This window comes from Mastigoproctus giganteus, chromosome 10 (genome assembly GCF_048544385.1).
Source record: "Mastigoproctus giganteus isolate SK-2022 chromosome 10, ASM4854438v1, whole genome shotgun sequence".
Taxonomy (NCBI): Eukaryota; Metazoa; Arthropoda; class Arachnida; order Uropygi; family Thelyphonidae; genus Mastigoproctus; species Mastigoproctus giganteus.
In genome coordinates, this window is record NC_143584.1 from 104,709,187 (window position 1) to 104,727,680 (window position 18,494).

The 18,494-nt window shown below is 38.4% G+C and overlaps 1 protein-coding gene across 5 annotated transcripts in view; it reads right to left on the reverse strand.

Annotated features, from left to right (window-relative positions):
• Positions 1 to 18,494, reverse strand: part of LOC150079199 (kazrin-like) — a 358,730-nt gene that overhangs the window by 308,170 nt on the left and 32,066 nt on the right. For 4 of the 5 annotated variants that reach the window (XM_090382314.1, XM_090382315.1, XM_090382313.1 and 1 more), the window contains exon 2: positions 8,322 to 8,934. The exons of the other annotated variant lie outside the window; for it this stretch is intronic. In XM_090382314.1, the coding sequence (XP_090238440.1) occupies positions 8,322 to 8,736 (415 nt within the window). In that variant the 5' untranslated portion in view covers positions 8,737 to 8,934. The remainder of the gene's footprint in view (positions 1 to 8,321; positions 8,935 to 18,494) is intronic. 5 annotated transcript variants of the gene reach the window in all.

Sequence of the window (18,494 nt, forward strand, 5' to 3'; positions counted from 1 at the left end):
TCACCGTGCAGGTGCCTAGTCTCCAGCCACTGCAATTTGCAGAACTTAAGCCTCTCTTGGTAAGAGGATCCCCTTCATTCCCCTCACCAATCTTGTTGCCCTTCTCTGTACACGCTCAAGAAAATCTACATCCTTCCTAAAATGAGGCCTCCAGACCTGTATGCAGTACTCAAGGCGTGGCCTACCATTGCCTTATACAGAGGGACAATCACCTCCTTTTCCCAGCTAGCAAAATTCCTATATATCATTGACAAAACCCCATGACCTGAGCTGGCAGCCTGTCTGCATTGCTCAGAAAACTTCATATCTGACTCCACAATTACTCCCAGGTCTTTTTCATTTTCTACCACCTTAAGTGTAGTACCACACAGTTCGTACGTTTCTCTGGGGTTACTTCTACCCATATACAGTACTTTGCATTTGTCAAGGTTAAACTTCAGTTGCCACTTCTTAGCCCATCTGCCCAAATTATCTAGATCCTGTTGCAGTAGCACACTGCCATTACTGTCATTAACAACCATGCCAACCTTTGTATCATCTGCAAACTTCGATACTAAGCTTGATATACCTTCATCAATATCATTGATAAATATACAAAACAACAGTGGACCCAACACCGAACCCTGTGGGACTCCACTAATAACATTAGTCCACGAAGAGCAGCACCCATTAATTACCACCCTCTGTCTTCTCCCACTCAAAGATCCTTTTATCCATTGTAGCAACTTACCCTTAATACCATTCTGCTTCAATTTGTACAATAGTCTTCCATGCGCAAAAGTATCAAAAGCTTTCCTGAAATCCAAATATATGATATCAAAATTATTTTTTGCATCCAGTTCCTTTGTAACCACATCATAATATCCTATCAAATTTGTCAGACAAGACTTTCCCTTAACAAACCCATGCTGTGTCTGAATTATTGCTGCAGTCTTGTCTAGATGATCCTGCAATGCACCTTTTACCAGTGACTCCATTACTTTACAAGGAACAGAAGTTTAACTAACTGGTCTGTAATTACTCCTATCACCTTTCGATCCCCATTTGTGAATTGGGGATACATTTGCAAATCTCCAGTTCGTGGGGACCTCCCCTGAGTCCAAGGATGCTCTCATAATTATGGCTAAGGGTTTGATTAGTTGCTTTGCCGTCTTCTTTAATATAACTTGATAGATCCCATCCACCCCAGGTGCCTTTCTTATGTTTAACTTCACCAATTTCTCCGCCACTTTGCTTCAGTTATTACAAAATCATTAAGAACCCTGCTACAATTCAATAACCTTCTGCCATTTTCAAATCTTAATAACTCCTCATGGGTGAATATAGATGCAAAATACTCATTCAGTTTGTTTGCTATCTGAGCAGGATCATCAACAGTCGAACCATCGATGTCAAGTGGACCAATCATATTCATCCCCTTCCTTTCAGAGTTTATATAAGTAAAGAAATCCTTGCTGTTTTTCTTAGCATCTTTTGACAAAGATTTCTCGTAATCTGCGTTCGTCTGCCTAACCTCCTTTGTGACCTCATTACAGACTAGCTTATATCTGCCGTAGGCTTCTGAGTCGCTTGATAATTTATATGCACCCATGCATTATTCTTCTCTGTCACGAGTCTCATTATTTCATTTGATAACCATTTAGGCCTAAACCTTGAACAATATTTCTTAATCGGTATGAAACTTTTAGTAGCATCCACGATTAATTCCTTGAATGCTTCCCACTTAGAATTTACTGTTGGTAACATCGTCAGTTGATCATACTATACAGAATTTAAAAACTGTCTGAGACCACTGTACTCACCTTTACGGTTTGTTTGTTTGTTTGTTATTTGGTTTTTAGGAGCATTAGCAACTAAGGCCATATTGCTCCGGGAATATGCAGTGGTCATTCCCTTGACCTTTCCGCATCCTCCGTATTTGGTGGTGACGGGCTCAACCCCCAGTCTAATCAAGAAGCGTGTGCTACACACTGCTGTTCCTTCCCACCTGGCTACGGAGGCGCCCCACCTTTACGGAAGCAAAAACCCTTTCCTTTACCCCTGATGGTAATTATATCTTTAAGTAAATCCCACATCAGTACAATGTGATCATTGCCACCTAGTGGTTCCTTTATCTGCAAATTATTAATACACGAATGATCACTGCTGATAACCAGATCAAGAGTATTACCCTCTCTGGTTGTCTCTCGAACATGCTGCTGCAGGAAACAATCATCCAATAAATCCACAAAATCTTACTAGTGTGCGAGTGACCAACCCACAAGTTCCAGTCAATATCTGGGAAGTTAAAATCCCCCATTATAAGACATTCTGTACAATTGTACAGAGAAATAGAGCCCACTCTATTTCTCTGTACAATTGTTCACTGTACTCATTCGAGTCATTAGGCCTATAATACACTCCTACTCTTATTTTTGCTTTCGCAGTGCTTACACCAAACTGACTCAACAGTGCACTGTTCATCTATATCAAATGGATGCACTTCTTTTGATTTTATGTTTTTCTTAATTAACAGCATAACACCTCCTCCCTTCCTATCCTGTCTATCCTTTCTGTACAAATTGTACTCCCCAAAATTCCAGGTCTGCATTCCTTATATTTGTGTGACACCATGTCTCTGCTATCCCAACAATATCCGCCTTCGATGTCTTGACCAACACTTCAAATTTATCAAATTTATTTACTATACTTCTAGCACTGGTGTACATGCAAGTATACATGTACCTATCCTTATTATTATTATTAGAGTAACTAAGAGTAAGACCAGGTGCATGTATACTTGCAGGTATGCCAATGCTAGAAGTATAGAAAATAAATTTGATGAATTTAAAATGCTGGTCAAGACATCAAAGGCAGATATCAGAAACATGATGTTACACTTGAGGTTGCCGCAAACATTCTCCCAGATATGCCAGACAAGCTGTATTTGCTACCTGGGAGTCTAAAATGCTGATGGAACTGATATTCAGGTGACATTCAATTCATGTGGATCCAATTTCGGCGAAGTCAGGACGGTCTGTGACAGCCAAATCCTCTGTTTGCACCTTCACGATGCTAGTAATCCTGGGTATACACCTCCATGCACAAGTACATGGTGGGTGAACACCCAGGTGTGAACCAACGTAAGCAGGGGTCGAGGTGTTGCTCCCACATCACATGGAGGAATGCCATCCCTCTATGTTACCAGGCAGTACTAGGTGGTAGATGACTCTCATCAACCGGTGCAATACCACCACTTTGCTTCTTGGAGGCTTGAAGTGGTGGAACCCAGGTTTAGTCTCTACAGCTATGTTCCGGTCAACCCTTCCCTATCTCTTCCATCATGCAGTATGATTGATGACCTTTGAGGTTATGATGAACAACGTGGTAAGATCTAATATTCCTTACATTTCGAGGGTACAGCTCTAAAACAGTGTTCGCAGGCCGGCCGCTAGTTAGTACATCGGACCGAACCTATTGGTAACTCTCTAGGGAGCTTCTGGTTCAGCTAGTATATAATCTTGCTACCTCTACTCTGCCAGATAGTGACTGGAGGGAGTCCGAGCAGTGTGTATGCAGGGAGCATTGTCGAGGCCACATTATGTCAAGGATCTGGGTATATTCTTACCATGTGTACGCCATATCCAAAAATTTCATTACTTCATACAGCATGTCCCACCCACTTTTTCTTACTATTGAATACACCATGAATTGTCAAACTAATAGAGCAAGCTTATCTGCAAAAAGATCTAAACCTCCCAAGCACTTCCTAATTCATTTCACAAATACACGTGGTCCCAATTCTAATCTCAACGATCTCCATTTCCACTTGCAGTCTGCCAATCCCCATGTACTTTTTCTGACAGAATCTCAGTTATCGGTTGATTCAACTACTGCTCATCTCAGATGCCCAAATTATTCGCTGTATGATTCTTTTCACCTCAAAGGTGGTACTTGTGCATATGTCCGTTCTGATATTCCCTGTCAGAGACTTGGCAATTTGGAATCTCCTCTCTTTGATCTTCTCTGGCTTAAAATCTCTCTACCTCATTGTGTCAAATTCATCTGTTGTCTCTACTGTTCTCCCAACTCCACTAATCACTTGGAGCTCTTTGACTTCCTCTCTTTGCAACTTGACTTTCTCCAGTCCAACTTTCCTAACAGTGAGGTAATATTCCTTGGTGATTTTAATGTTCACAACTCCAGCTGGCTTCTGTTTTCTAGTCACACCAACGAAGCTGGTCGAGATGCTGAGGCTTTTGCAATTACTAATGATCTTGCACAGTTTATTCATTTACCTACAAGAATACCGGACAATCCTAATCATACACCCAATACGCTTGATCTTTTTCTCACAAACAACCCTTCTAAGTACACAGTCGAAGTGAGAGGTCCTTTAGGCACTTCAGATCACAACTTGGTGATTGTCTCTTCTCCAATGGAACCTTTATCTCATGGCTATTCCCAACCTTGTGTTGTTTGGCATTACAAGAATGCAAAATGGGATGACCTGCGAGACTTCTTTTCTTCTTTTCCTTGGTCAGATTACTGTTTCAAAAGTTCTGATATCAACGTTTGCTCAGATCATGTCAGTGAAATTATTCTTGCAGGAATGGAATCCTTTATCCCAAACTCCACTTTAATATCGTCCTTTATCTATACCTTGGTTTTCCAATAAATGTGCGAAGGCTGTTCAAGAGATGAATGTTGCATATCGTAATTGACTTGTTTCTAATGCTTCAGTTTCATTTTCTGCCTACACCAAAGCTCGCAACAATTGTAAAGCAGTTATTAACCAGTCCAAACTAGAGTTTGAACAGGCTAAGAGTAGAAAACTTGCTTCTTGCCCTAATGGTGGCCGAGCATTCTGGTCTCTTGTCAAAGCTATTGGCCGCAACTTTTGCCCATCTCTGCTCTCACCTCTGTCCAAACCAGATGGTTCTGTTGTCACTTCAGCCAAGGATAAAGCTGACCTGCTAGCATCCCATTTTTCTTTCAACTCGTGCATTAACGATCTTGGTAAAACACCTCCCACTATTCCCAACACGCTCCATTCAATGCCTAGTGTGGTTTTCCGGTAAAAGGATGTCAGAAGGATTTTGACGAATCTTGATGCTAAGAAAGCTCCAGGTCCCGATGGTATTTCTCCACTTGTTCGCAAAACCTGTGTTCCTGAACTTACTTCTATTCTTTGCCGCCTTTTTTCCCTTTCTATTCCAAAGGTGTTTTTCCTTCTGCTTGGAAATTTGCTCATATCCAGCTAGTTCCTAAAAAGCATCACAAATCCCTCCCATCCAGTTATCATCCCATTGCAATTACTTCTACTCTTTCTAAAGCAATGGAGAAATCAATTAACCGCCAACTCTTAAACTACCTAGAAACCTTCCGTCTGATCAATGATCGCCAGTATGGATTCCGTCAGTGTCGATCGACTGGTGATATTCAGTGTCGATCGACTGGTGATATTAACTAATCAGTAAATATCACCAGTCGATCGACTGGTGATATTTACTGATTAGTTTACCCATTTATGGGCGAATTCAATGGAAAGGTTCGGTGAAACACAAGTAGTTGCTCTTGACATCTCAAAGGCTTTCGATCGTGTTTGGCTTAAAGGTCTTCTAAACAAGTTTCCATCTTATGGTTTGCCAACTGTTTTTAGTAATTGGTTATCCAGTTTGCTCTCTGATCGCTCACTGAGGGTGATGGTAGATGGCTCTCCGTCTTCTAACTTCTCCACTAATGCCGATGTCCCCCAAGGTTCAGTTCTTTCCCCCACTCTTTTCCTCTTGTATATTAATGACCTTCTTCCATTGACTGGAAATCCTATCCATAGTTTTGCCGATGATAGCACATTGCATTCCACTTTCCATTTTGAGAAACCTTGTCCTGCGAATCAGCTTCAACTTCTCGAAAATCTGCTACTAATTCCTTAAATGCCGATCTTCAGGTAATTCTCCAGTGGGGCAAAGACAACTTAGTTGATTTCAACCCTTCTAAAACTCAGTCTTGTCTTATGTTTCGCAAAAAGGATTCTTCTGCTCCTATGCTTATCTTTAACGACACTCCGATTTCTAGGCACAATGATATATCTCTTTTGGAGATTACCCTGACTTCTAATGTCTCTTGGCACAAGCACATTACAAATATTGCTTCTTCTGCATTTAAAAAACTTGGGTTTCTCTCTCGCATTCGGCGTTACTTTTCTTCCAAACAGCTGCTCACTCTGCATAAATTGCAAATCTGCCCTGCCATGGAATATTGTTCCCACATCTGGGGTGGTGCCCCCAAAACCTCTCTCAGGCTTCTTGATTCCATTCAGAAGAGGGCAGTTAGGTTAATTAATGACTCATCTCTAACAGAGTCTCTGCACTCGCTGTCTCATAGACGTACTGTTTCTGCTGCATGCCTCTTCTACAGATACTTCCATGGGCACTTCTTCTGAATTAGGTTCTATTATTCCCGCTCTCTCTTTCAAAACAGTCCAAACATGTGCCGCCACCAGCCAACAACCATTTACAGTACAACTTCAAACTCACAGAATCAACTTTTCATCTTCTTTATTTATTCATTGAACTGCCATTTTCTGGAACAAACTTCCTTTGTACGTATTTCCTGAAAATTACAGTCTGCAGAAGTTCAAGTCCAATATCAACAAATATCTTCTTTCGTCTTCTCAACCTTCCACTCAAGCACGGTACTAAGTACTATAGGTTCTATCACCTCTCGTGTGTGGGGTTTACATAAAAAAAAAAAAAATCTGGGGCGGTGCCCCCAAAACCTCTCTCAGGCTTCTAGATTCCATTCAGAAGAGGGCAATTAATGTAATTAATGACTCCTCTCTAACAGTGTCTCTCCACTCACTGTCTCATAGATGTACTATTTCTGCTGCATGCCTTTTCTACAGATACTTCCATGGGCACTGTTCTTCTGAATTAGGTTTTATTATTCCCGCTCTCTCTTTCAAAACAGTCCAAACACGTGCCACCACCAGCCAACATCCATTTACTGTCCAACTTCAAACTCACAGAACCAACTTTTCATCTTCCTCCTTTATTCATTCATCTGCTGTTTTCTGGAACAACTTTCCTTCGTACGTATTTCCTGAAAATTACAATCTACAGAAGTTCAAGTCTAATGTCAACAAATATCTTCTTTCGTCTTCTCAACCTCCAACCCAAGCAAGGTTCTATTACCTCTCATGTTTTGGGTTTTCATAAAAAAAAAAAAAAAAAAAAACCTTTTGGTTTTTTAAACAATTTGTTTGAAAGTAGTGCAATACCAGGGAAACTCATTGTGAAGGCAAGGTTTATTCTGCTGCTTGTGATATAGCCATCACATTAACTACTGTAGGTAGGTTAAACCCTGCTGGCAGCAAAAATATGCAAAAGGACAAAACAAATACATATAAGTGGACAAAAGTTCCTGCATGAATGTTGCTTATTAAAAACAAAATGTAGTACAAAAGCTTTCAAAGGTGTTTAGTGTCCAAGAAGTGTTATGTCAATCTCAATGCTAACAGTGGACAAAGAAATTCTTTCAAGTCACTAATTAACAGTGAATCACTAATCTTTGTCAAAAAAGCAAAGGCAACAATTGTAATGATGATGAACTACTGACATTGAAAGGAAGTTTTCACACTTAATGAAGGATCATTTGGATGCCCAAATGTCAGCAGATGGTTTTAATTATATTACCGTACTGGCAAGCAAAGACTGTCTTTATAGTTGCATTTTACTTTGACACAAATTTCATTAAAGTTTTGCCCCAATGTATAGTCTGTCTGTAATTCATTACCTTATTTGCAGATTTAGCTATTAATGATCATCCCAGAATACATCCTCACAATTACAGGTTAGGGTGCATATGTAAAACTTCAATTATTACTGAAATAATTTTGTTTTAACTTTTGGACAAAAAAAATTATATTAAAAGATATGTTTTTACATTTTGAATACATTAGTAATAAAAATGTAAAAATACATTTTTTTGCATTAGTACTGCATGCACATGCAATACTTTTAAAAAGGTTGTTTTTCCCCAATCCCCCTCCCACCACACAATAACACTGTTAGAGGACCACAATTTTTCACAGAAAAAGGACAGTGCTTGCAAAATATCAGTTTAGAAATATTACAAAGAAAACAAAAAAGAAATTAAAAACAAAACAAAAATAAAACAAAAAAAAGAAAAATACATAGGGCAAAGGTGAACCCTGACCACATGACCTTCAGGTCAGCAGGCTATGGTCTTCATATTCTGATAAAGGCAGTTATAACTGTGTAATGCCTAAGCAATTAGTACATGCATAAAAATAGTTCTAGTATTAAATCACTATTCACCTTTGCAACGTTTACAGGAGGGACCCTCTGTACTCACTGCTTTATCCATCATATCTAATGTATCTACAGAAGGAGATGTATTGATGCTCTTGTTCACTGTCTCTGGATCACTAAGTGTGACCTCATCAAACTGAGGCAAGATCTCACATACACTGGGAAGGTTATTGTTTGCTGAAGTTACCAGCTCATTTGCAACATTTTGTGTTGCTGTAGTATTCTCTGTAGATGGTGAAGCACATGTGGTCAGTATATTACCAGCCATCTGGGACGGAAGGTGACTGTTGCTACCACAAGTCTTTGTCTGAATCTTTATGATATTGGTGAGAGGCAATGAATGTGTTAGTACTTTCTGACTATCCTGTGCGAGATTTTCCTTTGTTTTGGGTACCACTATTTTATTTTCAGTACTCTCCATGCTCTGAAAGACCTCACCTCTGCGTCCACCAAAAGACGCCACACATTTGCCAAGGGCAACTTAAATGTCTCTTGTTGAAAGATACAGCTTGCTCCAGCCTTAGGATCATGACAACTACAGAGGTTATCACTAGATATCAATGGATATGACAGACTGGTTAATCTGCTCAATATGTAATTTTGATGGTTCAGGAGTGATCTGCAAAAATATAAGATATATCCATTTAAAGTAACTATTAGAATAATCTTACAGTATTGATAATAAAAAATGCACGTAACTTCAAATAACTGAAAATGCTTAAATTCTGTAACAAATGGCAAAATATACGCCATAAAACTAATCTCAAGTGTTTATTACAGGGCAGCACGTAACGCAAGAAAGCAAGCTTATGTAGCATCAGTAAAAAAAAAAAAAAAAAAAACATTTCACACATCATTCCCTCTAAAAGTTTGCCCAGTTCCTCCTTGAATTTATTTAAGCTATCAACTTTCACAACAACAACAACAGATGGAAGTTTGTTCCAGAAATCAACTACACATTGGCTAAAGGCAAGTTTCCACCCATTTATTCTATAACTGTCTTTCTTCAATTTGAATTTATGCCCCCTTAGGTTCGTAATCTCAGCAAGAGGAAGAATTACATCAGAATTGGGCCTACTCAACCCATTCAAGGCCTTATACACCTCAATCGGATCATCTCGCAGGTGCCTAGTCTCCAAATCCTGCAATTTGCAGCACTTAACCATTCTTGGTAACAGGACCCCTTGATTACCCTCACCAATCTTGTTGCCCTTCTCTGTACCCGATTAAGCAACTCAAATTCCTTCCTAAAATTAGGCATCCAGACCTGTATGCAGTACTCAAGGAGTGGCCTGACCATTGCCTTATACAAAGGGATAATCAACTCATTTTCCCTACCAGCAAAATTCCTGTATATCACTGACAATACCCCATGACCTGCTCTGGAAGCTGTCTGCACTGCTCAGACAACTTAATATCTGACTGCACAATTGCTCTCAGATCTTTTTCGTTTTCAACCACCCTAAGTGTAGTAACACACAGTTGGTACATTTCTCTGGAATTACCTATACCCATATGCAGTATTTTCCATTTGTCAATGTTAGACTTTGGTATCCACTTCTCAACCCTTCTGGCCAACTTTTCTAGATCCTGTTGCAGTAGCACACTGCCATTAACAACCATGCAAACTTTTGTATCATCTGCAAACTTTGACATTAAGCCTGATATACCTTCATCAATATCATTGATAAATATACAAAACAACAGTTGGCCCAACACCAAATCCTGGAGGTACTCCACTAATAACATTAGTCCACGAAGAGCAGCGTCCATTGATTACCACTCTCTGCCATCTCCCACTCAGACGGCAAGACTCAACCATCCCTTTATCCATTGCAGAAACTTGCCTTTAATGCTATACCACTCCAATATATACTGTAGTCATCCGTGCGCAACAGTATCAAAAGCTTTCCTGAAATCCAAGTATATGATATCAAAATTATTTTTTGCATCCAGTTCTTTTGTAACCACATCATAGTATCCAATTTGTCAGACAAGAGTTTCCCTTAACAAACCCAAGCGGTGTCTGAAATATTACTGCAGTCTTGTCTAGGAAGCTAAACTGACAGGTCTGTAATTATTATTAGTGTCACCCTTTAACCCCCCCCCCACACATTACACCCTTTGACCCCCCCCCGCACATTATAGCCCTTGTTGCTGATGCGACACCACACTGACTCAACATTGCACTGTCCATCTATGTCAACTGGATTTTACATTTCTTAACTAACAGTATAACCCCTCCTCCCTGTCTATTATTTCTGTACAAATATTGTACTCCACAAATTCCAATTCTGCACTGATTATACTTGTGTGATACCACATCTCTGATATCCCAACAATATCTGCTTTTAATGCCTTAACCAGCACTTCATATTCATCAAATTTATTTTCTATACTCCTAGAATTGGTGTAAATGCATGTATACATACACCTGTTCTTACTTTATTTAACAGAGCCCATGTATTTATTTGTTCCATGATGACTCCACCAATCCCTGAAAACCCCAGCACCCTGACCTCCAGGCCACTGCTCATTCTAATATAAGCAGTGCAAGAATCACTTTCACTTTTGCCTGCGGCTATTGTTAATCTTTTAGTCTGTGTATCGCCCCCCAAGCTAGTAGTTTTCCAACCCACCTCACACACTGCCTCGATAGCATCAACAAATATTCTTGCACCATTTATATTTAAGTGTATCCCATGCCTGTAAAAGCAGTCATTCCTCTTAACAAGCACAGACCACGCTGAGAAAAATTCTACCCCATAAGCCATGCACAATCTCTCCAGGGCCAAATTGATTGACAAGGCTCTCATCATGTACTCCCTCCTATCATATCAGAGCAAAATTGCAGACACTTTCAAATTTAACCTTAACTAACAACTTTTTTTCAACATTGACCTGTACTTGTAAATGACAAGTAAATCAGCAGATCTTCTACTCTTAATGTCATTAGTGCCAATGTGTACAACAATATCACCCTTTGTGCCCTTAAAAGATGATATCTGCTCTACAACATCATCAACTTTTGCCTCTGGCAGACATATTTCATCATCACCCACCTTGAGAGAAAAGAACCAACAAAATATTTTGAACTCTGAAACGTCATTAGTGAAACTCAATATAAACTTGATATTGGGTAGGCATTTTGAGCTATGAAATCTATATTAGTGTAGAAATCAAATGCAAACAGCCAAACCGTATTGGATTTTTTAGGAAAATTTAATTTTTAAAAAAATCTGAGGTTCTTGAAGAATTCTGAAAATCAAACTACAGTTGTATTCTTCAGGGTTTCATTCTGTTTTCTTATGTCCTTATGTTATTAAGAATATTCTGTATTGTGGCTCTCTGAGGAGTTTTTATAGTTCGTGGGACTTGGTTCTTGCAGTTTTTATAGTTCTTAGGAACTTGAAGTATACTTGTTTGAAAATATCTTTATTTTTCCTGTAAAGGCTGGGCCACAAAACAATTTGATGAAATAGGTTTCTCTGAAGACCCTTTGTAACACAAAAAAATCCAGAAATCAAGTTTCCCTGAGATTCCATGAGGAACCTCATGAAATTTGTGTGCTAACATCAGAAAGAAAGAAAGCATCAGCTCTGATTTATCTCTTCTTGCATACTGGATATTTTCTGGTGCAATCATAGAGTGTATGCATTATTTCCCAAATATCCTTCACTTGCTAGTATGGTGTCTGACAGAAACCAATTTTTTTTAAATTTTCCTTTTTTTTTCCCTTTGTAAATGATATAAAATCCTCCTATGTTGATTTACCCACCAATATTCTCTAACTGGTTATGCAGTATTTTTTTTTTTTTTTTTTTATGAAAACCCCAAACACGAGAGGTATTAGAACCTATAGTACTTAGTACCGTGCTTGGATTGGAGGTTGAGAAGACAAAAGAAGATATTTGTTGACATTACACTTGAACTTCTGTAGACTGTAATTTTCATGAAATACGTACGAAGGAAGTTTGTTCCAGAAAATGGCAGTTCAATGAATAAATAAAGAAGATGAAAAGTTGGTTCAGTGAGTTTGAAGTTGGACAGTAAATGGATGTTGGCTGGTGGTGGCACAAGTTCGGACTGTTTTGAAAGAGAGAGAGGGAATTATAGAAGCAAATTAAGAAGAACAGTGCCCATTGTGCTTGTGCCAAGAGAGAGATTAGAAGTCTGGGTAATCCCCAAAAGAGATATATCATTTTGGGTAGATATTGGAGTGTCACCAAAGATAAGTATAGGAGTAGAAGAATCCCTTTTGCGAGATATAAGACAAGACTGAGTTTTAGAAGGATTGACATCAACCAAGTTGTCTTTGTCCCACTGGAGAATTACCTGGAGATGGGCATTTAAGGAATTGGTAGCAGATTTTCGAGAAGTTGAAGCTGATTGAGCAGGACAAGGTTTCTCAAAATGGAAAGTGGAATGCAATGTACTATCATCGGCAAAACTATGAAAAGGATTTCCAGTCAATGGAAGAAGGTCATTAATATACAAGAGGAAAAGAGTGGGGAAAAGAACTGAACCTTGGGGGACATCGGCATTAGTGGAGAAGTTAGAAGACAGAGAGACATCGACCATCACCCTCAGTGAGCGATCAGAGAGAAAACTGGATAACCAATTGCAAAAAACAGTTGGCAAACCATAAGATGGAAGATTGTTTAGAAGGCCTTTATGCCAAACACGATCGAAAGCCTTTGAGATGTCAAGAGCAACTGCTTGTGTTTCCCCAAACTTTTCCATTGAATTCGCCCATAAATGGGTAAATTAACCAGAATATCACCAGTCGATCGACACTGACGATCGTTGATCAGACGGAAGGTTTCTAGGTAGTTTAAGAGTTGGTGGTTAATTGATTTCACCATTGCTTTAGAAAGAGTAGAAGTAATTGCAATGGGACGATAACTGGATGGTTGGGATTTGTGACCCTTTTTAGGAACTGGCTGGATATGAGCTAATTTCCAAGCAAAAGGAAAAACACCTTTGGAATAAGAAAGTGAAAAAAGGCGGAAAAGAATAGGAGTAAGTTCAGGAACACAGGTTTTGAGAACAAGTGGAGAAATACCATCGGGACCTGGAGCTTTCTTAGCATAAAAATTCGTCAAAATCCTTCTGATGGAAGACCACAGGAGGCATTGAATGGAGTGTGTTGGGAATGGTGGGAGGTGTTTTATCAAGATCATTGATACAGGAGTTGGAAGAAAAATGGGATGCAGGCAGGTTAGCTTTATCCTTGGCTAAAGTGACAACAAAACCATCTGGTTTTGACAGAGGTGGGAGCAGAGAAGGGCAAAAGTTGCAGCCAATAGCTTTGGACAGAGACCAGAATGCTCGGCTACCATTAGAGAAAGAAGCAAGTTTTCTACTCTTAGCCTCTTCAAAATCTAGTTTGGGCTGATTAATAACTGCTTTACAATTGTTGCGAGCTTTGGTGTAGGCAGAAAATGAATCTGAAGATTTGGAAACAAGTCAATTAAGATATGCAACATTCTTCTCTTGAACAGCCTTATCACATTTATTGGAAAACCAAGGTTTAGATAAAGGAGAGATTTTAAAGTGGAGTGTGGAATAAAGGATTCCATTCCTACAAGAATAATTTCACTGACACGATCTGAGCAAACATTGACATCAGAAGCTTGGAAGCAATAATCCGACAAAGGAAAAGAAATCTCGCAGGTCATCCCATTTTGCATTCTTGTAATGCCAAACAATACAAGGTTGGGAATAGCCATGAGATAAAGTCTTCATTGGAGAAGAGACAATCACCAAGTTGTGATCTGAGGTATCTAAAGGACCACTCACTTTGACCATGTACTTAGAAGGGTAGGTTGTGAGAAAAAGATCAAGTGTGTTGGCTGCATGGTTAGGATTGTGCAATATTCTTTATATAAATGGACAATCTGTGCAAGGTCATTAGTAATTGCAAAAGCCTCAGCATCTCGACCAGCTGGGTTGGTGTGACAAGAAAACAGAAGCCAGCTGGAATTGTGAATATTAAAATCACCAAGGAAAATTACCTCACTGTTAGGAAAGCTGGACTGGAGAAAGTCAAGTTGCAAAGAGAGGAAGTCAAAGAGCTCCAAGTGATTAGTGGAGTTGGGAAAATGGTAGAGACAATAGATTAATTTGACATAATGAGATAGAGAGATTTTAAGCCAGAGAAGATTGAAAAGAGGAGATTCCAAATTACCAAGTCTCTGACAGGATATATCGGAACGGATATATGCACAAGTACCAGTTTTGAGGCGAAAGGAATCATACAGCGAATAATTTGGGCAACTGTGATGAGCAGTAGTTGAATCAACCGATAACAGAGATTCTGACAGAAAAAGTACATTGGGTTTGTCAGATTGCAAGTGGAAATGGACATTGTTGAGATTAGAATCGAGACGACGTATATTTGTGAAATGAACTAGGAAGTGTTTGGGAGGTTTAGATCTTTTCACAGATAAGCTTACTCTATTAGTTTGACAATTCATGGTGTATTTAATAGTAAGAAAAGGTGGGAGGGGGGGACATGCTGTATGAAGTAATGAAATTTTTGGATATGGCATACACATGGTAAGAATATACCTAGATCCTTGACATAACGTGGCCTCGACAATGCCCCCTCATACACCCTACTCGGACTCCCTTCAGTCACTATCTGGCAGAGTAGAGGAAGCAAGATTATACACTAGCTGATCCAGAAGCCTCCTAAAGAGTTACCAATAGGTTCGGTCCAGTGTATTAACTAGCGGCCGGCCTGCGAATACCGTTTGAGAGCTGTACCCTCGAAATGTAAGGAAGAGGACCTTGAAGTATACTTGTTTTCCTTTCTATGAATTTACAAGAATCATATTTTTTTGTGTAGCATTTAATAGCTGATAGGCAAGAAAAAGCAAATTCCCATTCCCATGGGCCATTTATGAGACCCTTGTCAGAAATACAAATGATGAGTTCATGTTGTATCTCAGCTTCAATCAAGGGGAATGGTGACCTTAATTTCTAAAAAATAAAATAAAAACTTTTTACAGTAAAATGTCAGTTATCCAGGCTCAATAATTCGTATGTCGGATTAACCGTGGTCCTCTATATGTATGTAGTTTTATTTTTAACAAACACTTAAAGAATATTATTTATATGTACGAGTGGATTCGTAAAGTATATACAGGAAATCACTGTCTTGTCTTCATTGTTTTGCTACCTGGTAAGTCATGTGAGATGTTTTTACATCCACAGATGCGAAGTCAAGTGTCTTGAAACGTCTGCGCATTTCTAATGCCAAATAACGTATAAATGTAACCTATTCACATCTGTCTACTAAACATCGCAAAAGCTTGTTCCTGTGCTTGCCGTGTATTGTACGCAATATTTATCTCGCATTTCAACCCCTAAATCAGGTAAATGAAAACGAGTTGTTTTAACAGTGGAAAAGAAACTGGAAATTATTAAAAGATATGAAAAAGGTGAAAGTGTTTCAATGCTTGCAGACGAATTTGGAATTGGCCAGCAAACTGTATGGGACATCATTAAAAACCAGCCCAATATAGATAAATTTTTCTGAATGTAACGCATTTGCTTTCGATTCACAAAGAAAATCGCTCAAAGGTGCTACAAATGAACAACTTGAAAGTGTAATGAAAAGTGGTTGTTACAATAAAGAGCTGAAGGAACTCCAATATCTGGACCAATGATTTTAAGCAAGGCAAAATATTTTTTTTTAGAAATTAGAAATGCCTGGAACACATAAATTTTCATCTGGTTGGTTGAAACGATTTAAAGACAGGCATGGCATAAGAGAGTTAGAGATACAGTGTGAAAATTTCAGTACAGATAATGTGGGGGAAACTTTATTCTATGATAAATTAGCTACAATTATTAAAGAAAAGGGTCTTATTCCATTGCAAATTTACAACGTAGGCGAGATTTTATTGGCAAGCAATGCCCAATCACATGTTGGTGTCTGTACAAGAAAGAAATGCACAAGGATATAAAATTAGCAAAGATAGGATAACAAATTACAGTGTCTGGAGACTAGGCACCAGCGAGGTGATCTGATAGAGGTGTATAAAGCCTTGAATGGTTTAAGCATGCTCAATGCTGATGGGATTCTTCCTCTAGCTCAGAAAAATCACCTGAGAGGGCATAAATTCAAATTGAGGAAAGACAGATGTAGGATAGACGTGCGGAAATTTGCCTTTAGCCAGTGGGTGGTTGGTTGGTGGAACAGACTGCCATCCCTTGTGGTGGAGGTTGATAGCCTAAATAAGTTTAAGGCTCAGCTGGACAGGTATTTTGAACGAACAGAGGGGTGAAGTGGAAGTGGGTTTTTTTTTTTTTTTTTTTTGGCTGATGCTGCATAAGCTTGCTTTCTTGCATCAAATGCCTCTACTAATGCTAATGCTAACAATTTTATGCTGCACAAATGCTTCAGGGGATGACAAATTAAAATCAACCGTAGTAGGAAAATCAAAATAAAATAAAAATAAATAAATAAATTTTCTGTTTATACTCCGGGACGACCAAATGGTCAGAAGAGTTCTCAAGGTAGACAGAATACAAGAAACAGCACCGTGTTCAGCAGTCACGGGCTTGAACCCTGGTCACTCAAGGCACGTGTACTTATGCACCCACGCGCCTGACCACTAGGCTACGGCGGCCTCTAGTTTAAAGGGCAAAACTAATACTCCAACAGATTATTATAATCGCCAATCTGCATAGATGACTAGGGATATATTCAAAAAGTGCTGGGCAGATAAATTCGTTCCTTACGCTAAAAAATTTGTTTCATAAAGGTCTCCCATAACAAAGCAATTTTGTTATTAGATAATGCTCCATCCCATTCTCCGCTGAAAAAACTATCTGCAGAAAATGTCAATATTGTCACCATTTATCTTCCACCCAACATAACATTACTGGTACAACCTATGGCCAGGGGGTGATTGAGAGCATGAAACAATTGTATCGAAAGACCTTGATGATTGATTTTATCACGGAAGAAAAGAATCCTCTTTTATTTTGGAAGTCAGTAACAATTAAAGATGCTATCTATAACATTTCTACTGCATGGGTGGAAGTTAAAGGTGAAACAAATATAAAATCGTTAAAATAAATATTGCCTGATGACTTTGTAATCACCGAAAATAACTTGGAAGTAGGAGACTCAAACAACACTGTAGAAATCGTTCCTGATATTTTTTAACTCAGTTCAAAATATTCAAGGATGCGAAGACTTAGACGAGGCAAGTGTTAATCAATGGTTAAATATAGACAAAAATGAACCCGGCTACGAAAAAATGACTGAAGATGATTTGATCCAAAGAGCACAAGAACCTACAGAAGGCCCTGACAAGGATGATGATGAACTACAGCCAGCTTGCAAAGTTGTAATGAAGCCGTAACAGCTGCAGAAACATTAATTAAATTTGTGGAAAGTCAAGATGATGTAGATTATATTGAAATTTTACAAATTTGTGGACACAAGAAAAAAAATAAAAAAATAATGCTACAAAAAAAAAAAAAAAATAAAACAATCAAAAATCACACACTTTCTATCAAAATGAATAAAATATTGTTGTTGTTATATACATGTAATAGCTTATGTTTTTATGTGTTTTGGAAGTTATTTAAACAAATAAAAATGTAATTTTGATTTACCATGTTTTTCAATTATCTGGGCCCTAGCGTCCCCAAATTAACACAGATAATTGGCGTTTTACTGTATTATTATTATCATTGTTTTACTGATTTATTTTTATTTGATATTTTTTAATTTGGTTTAACAAATCAATTATAGATCACTGTTTTAAATTCAGCAAAAATCCCAAAATTAATTTTTTATAATTAAGATAAAAAGGGATGTCTCACAAATATCACAAAAGTGTTTTTGATAAATTGAGAGTGTGAGTGATAGAAGGATACAAGCACTCTGCACACTGTCTAGTAAACTTGACCTCAGCACTGACTGTGAGAGAGCTCAATACAGGTTTTTAAAAGATAATTAATATACGGCTAAATGATGGATACACTGAAGTTTTGGAAATTCCTTCACTTATAAATACAGGCCTGCAAATTTAAACATATTTTTTTTTTTTTAAATAAAAATCCCAAACACAAAAGATATTAGAACCTGTAGTACAGTGTATGGGTTGTAGGACAAAACAATACTTGATAATATTAGACTTGAATTTCTCTAGA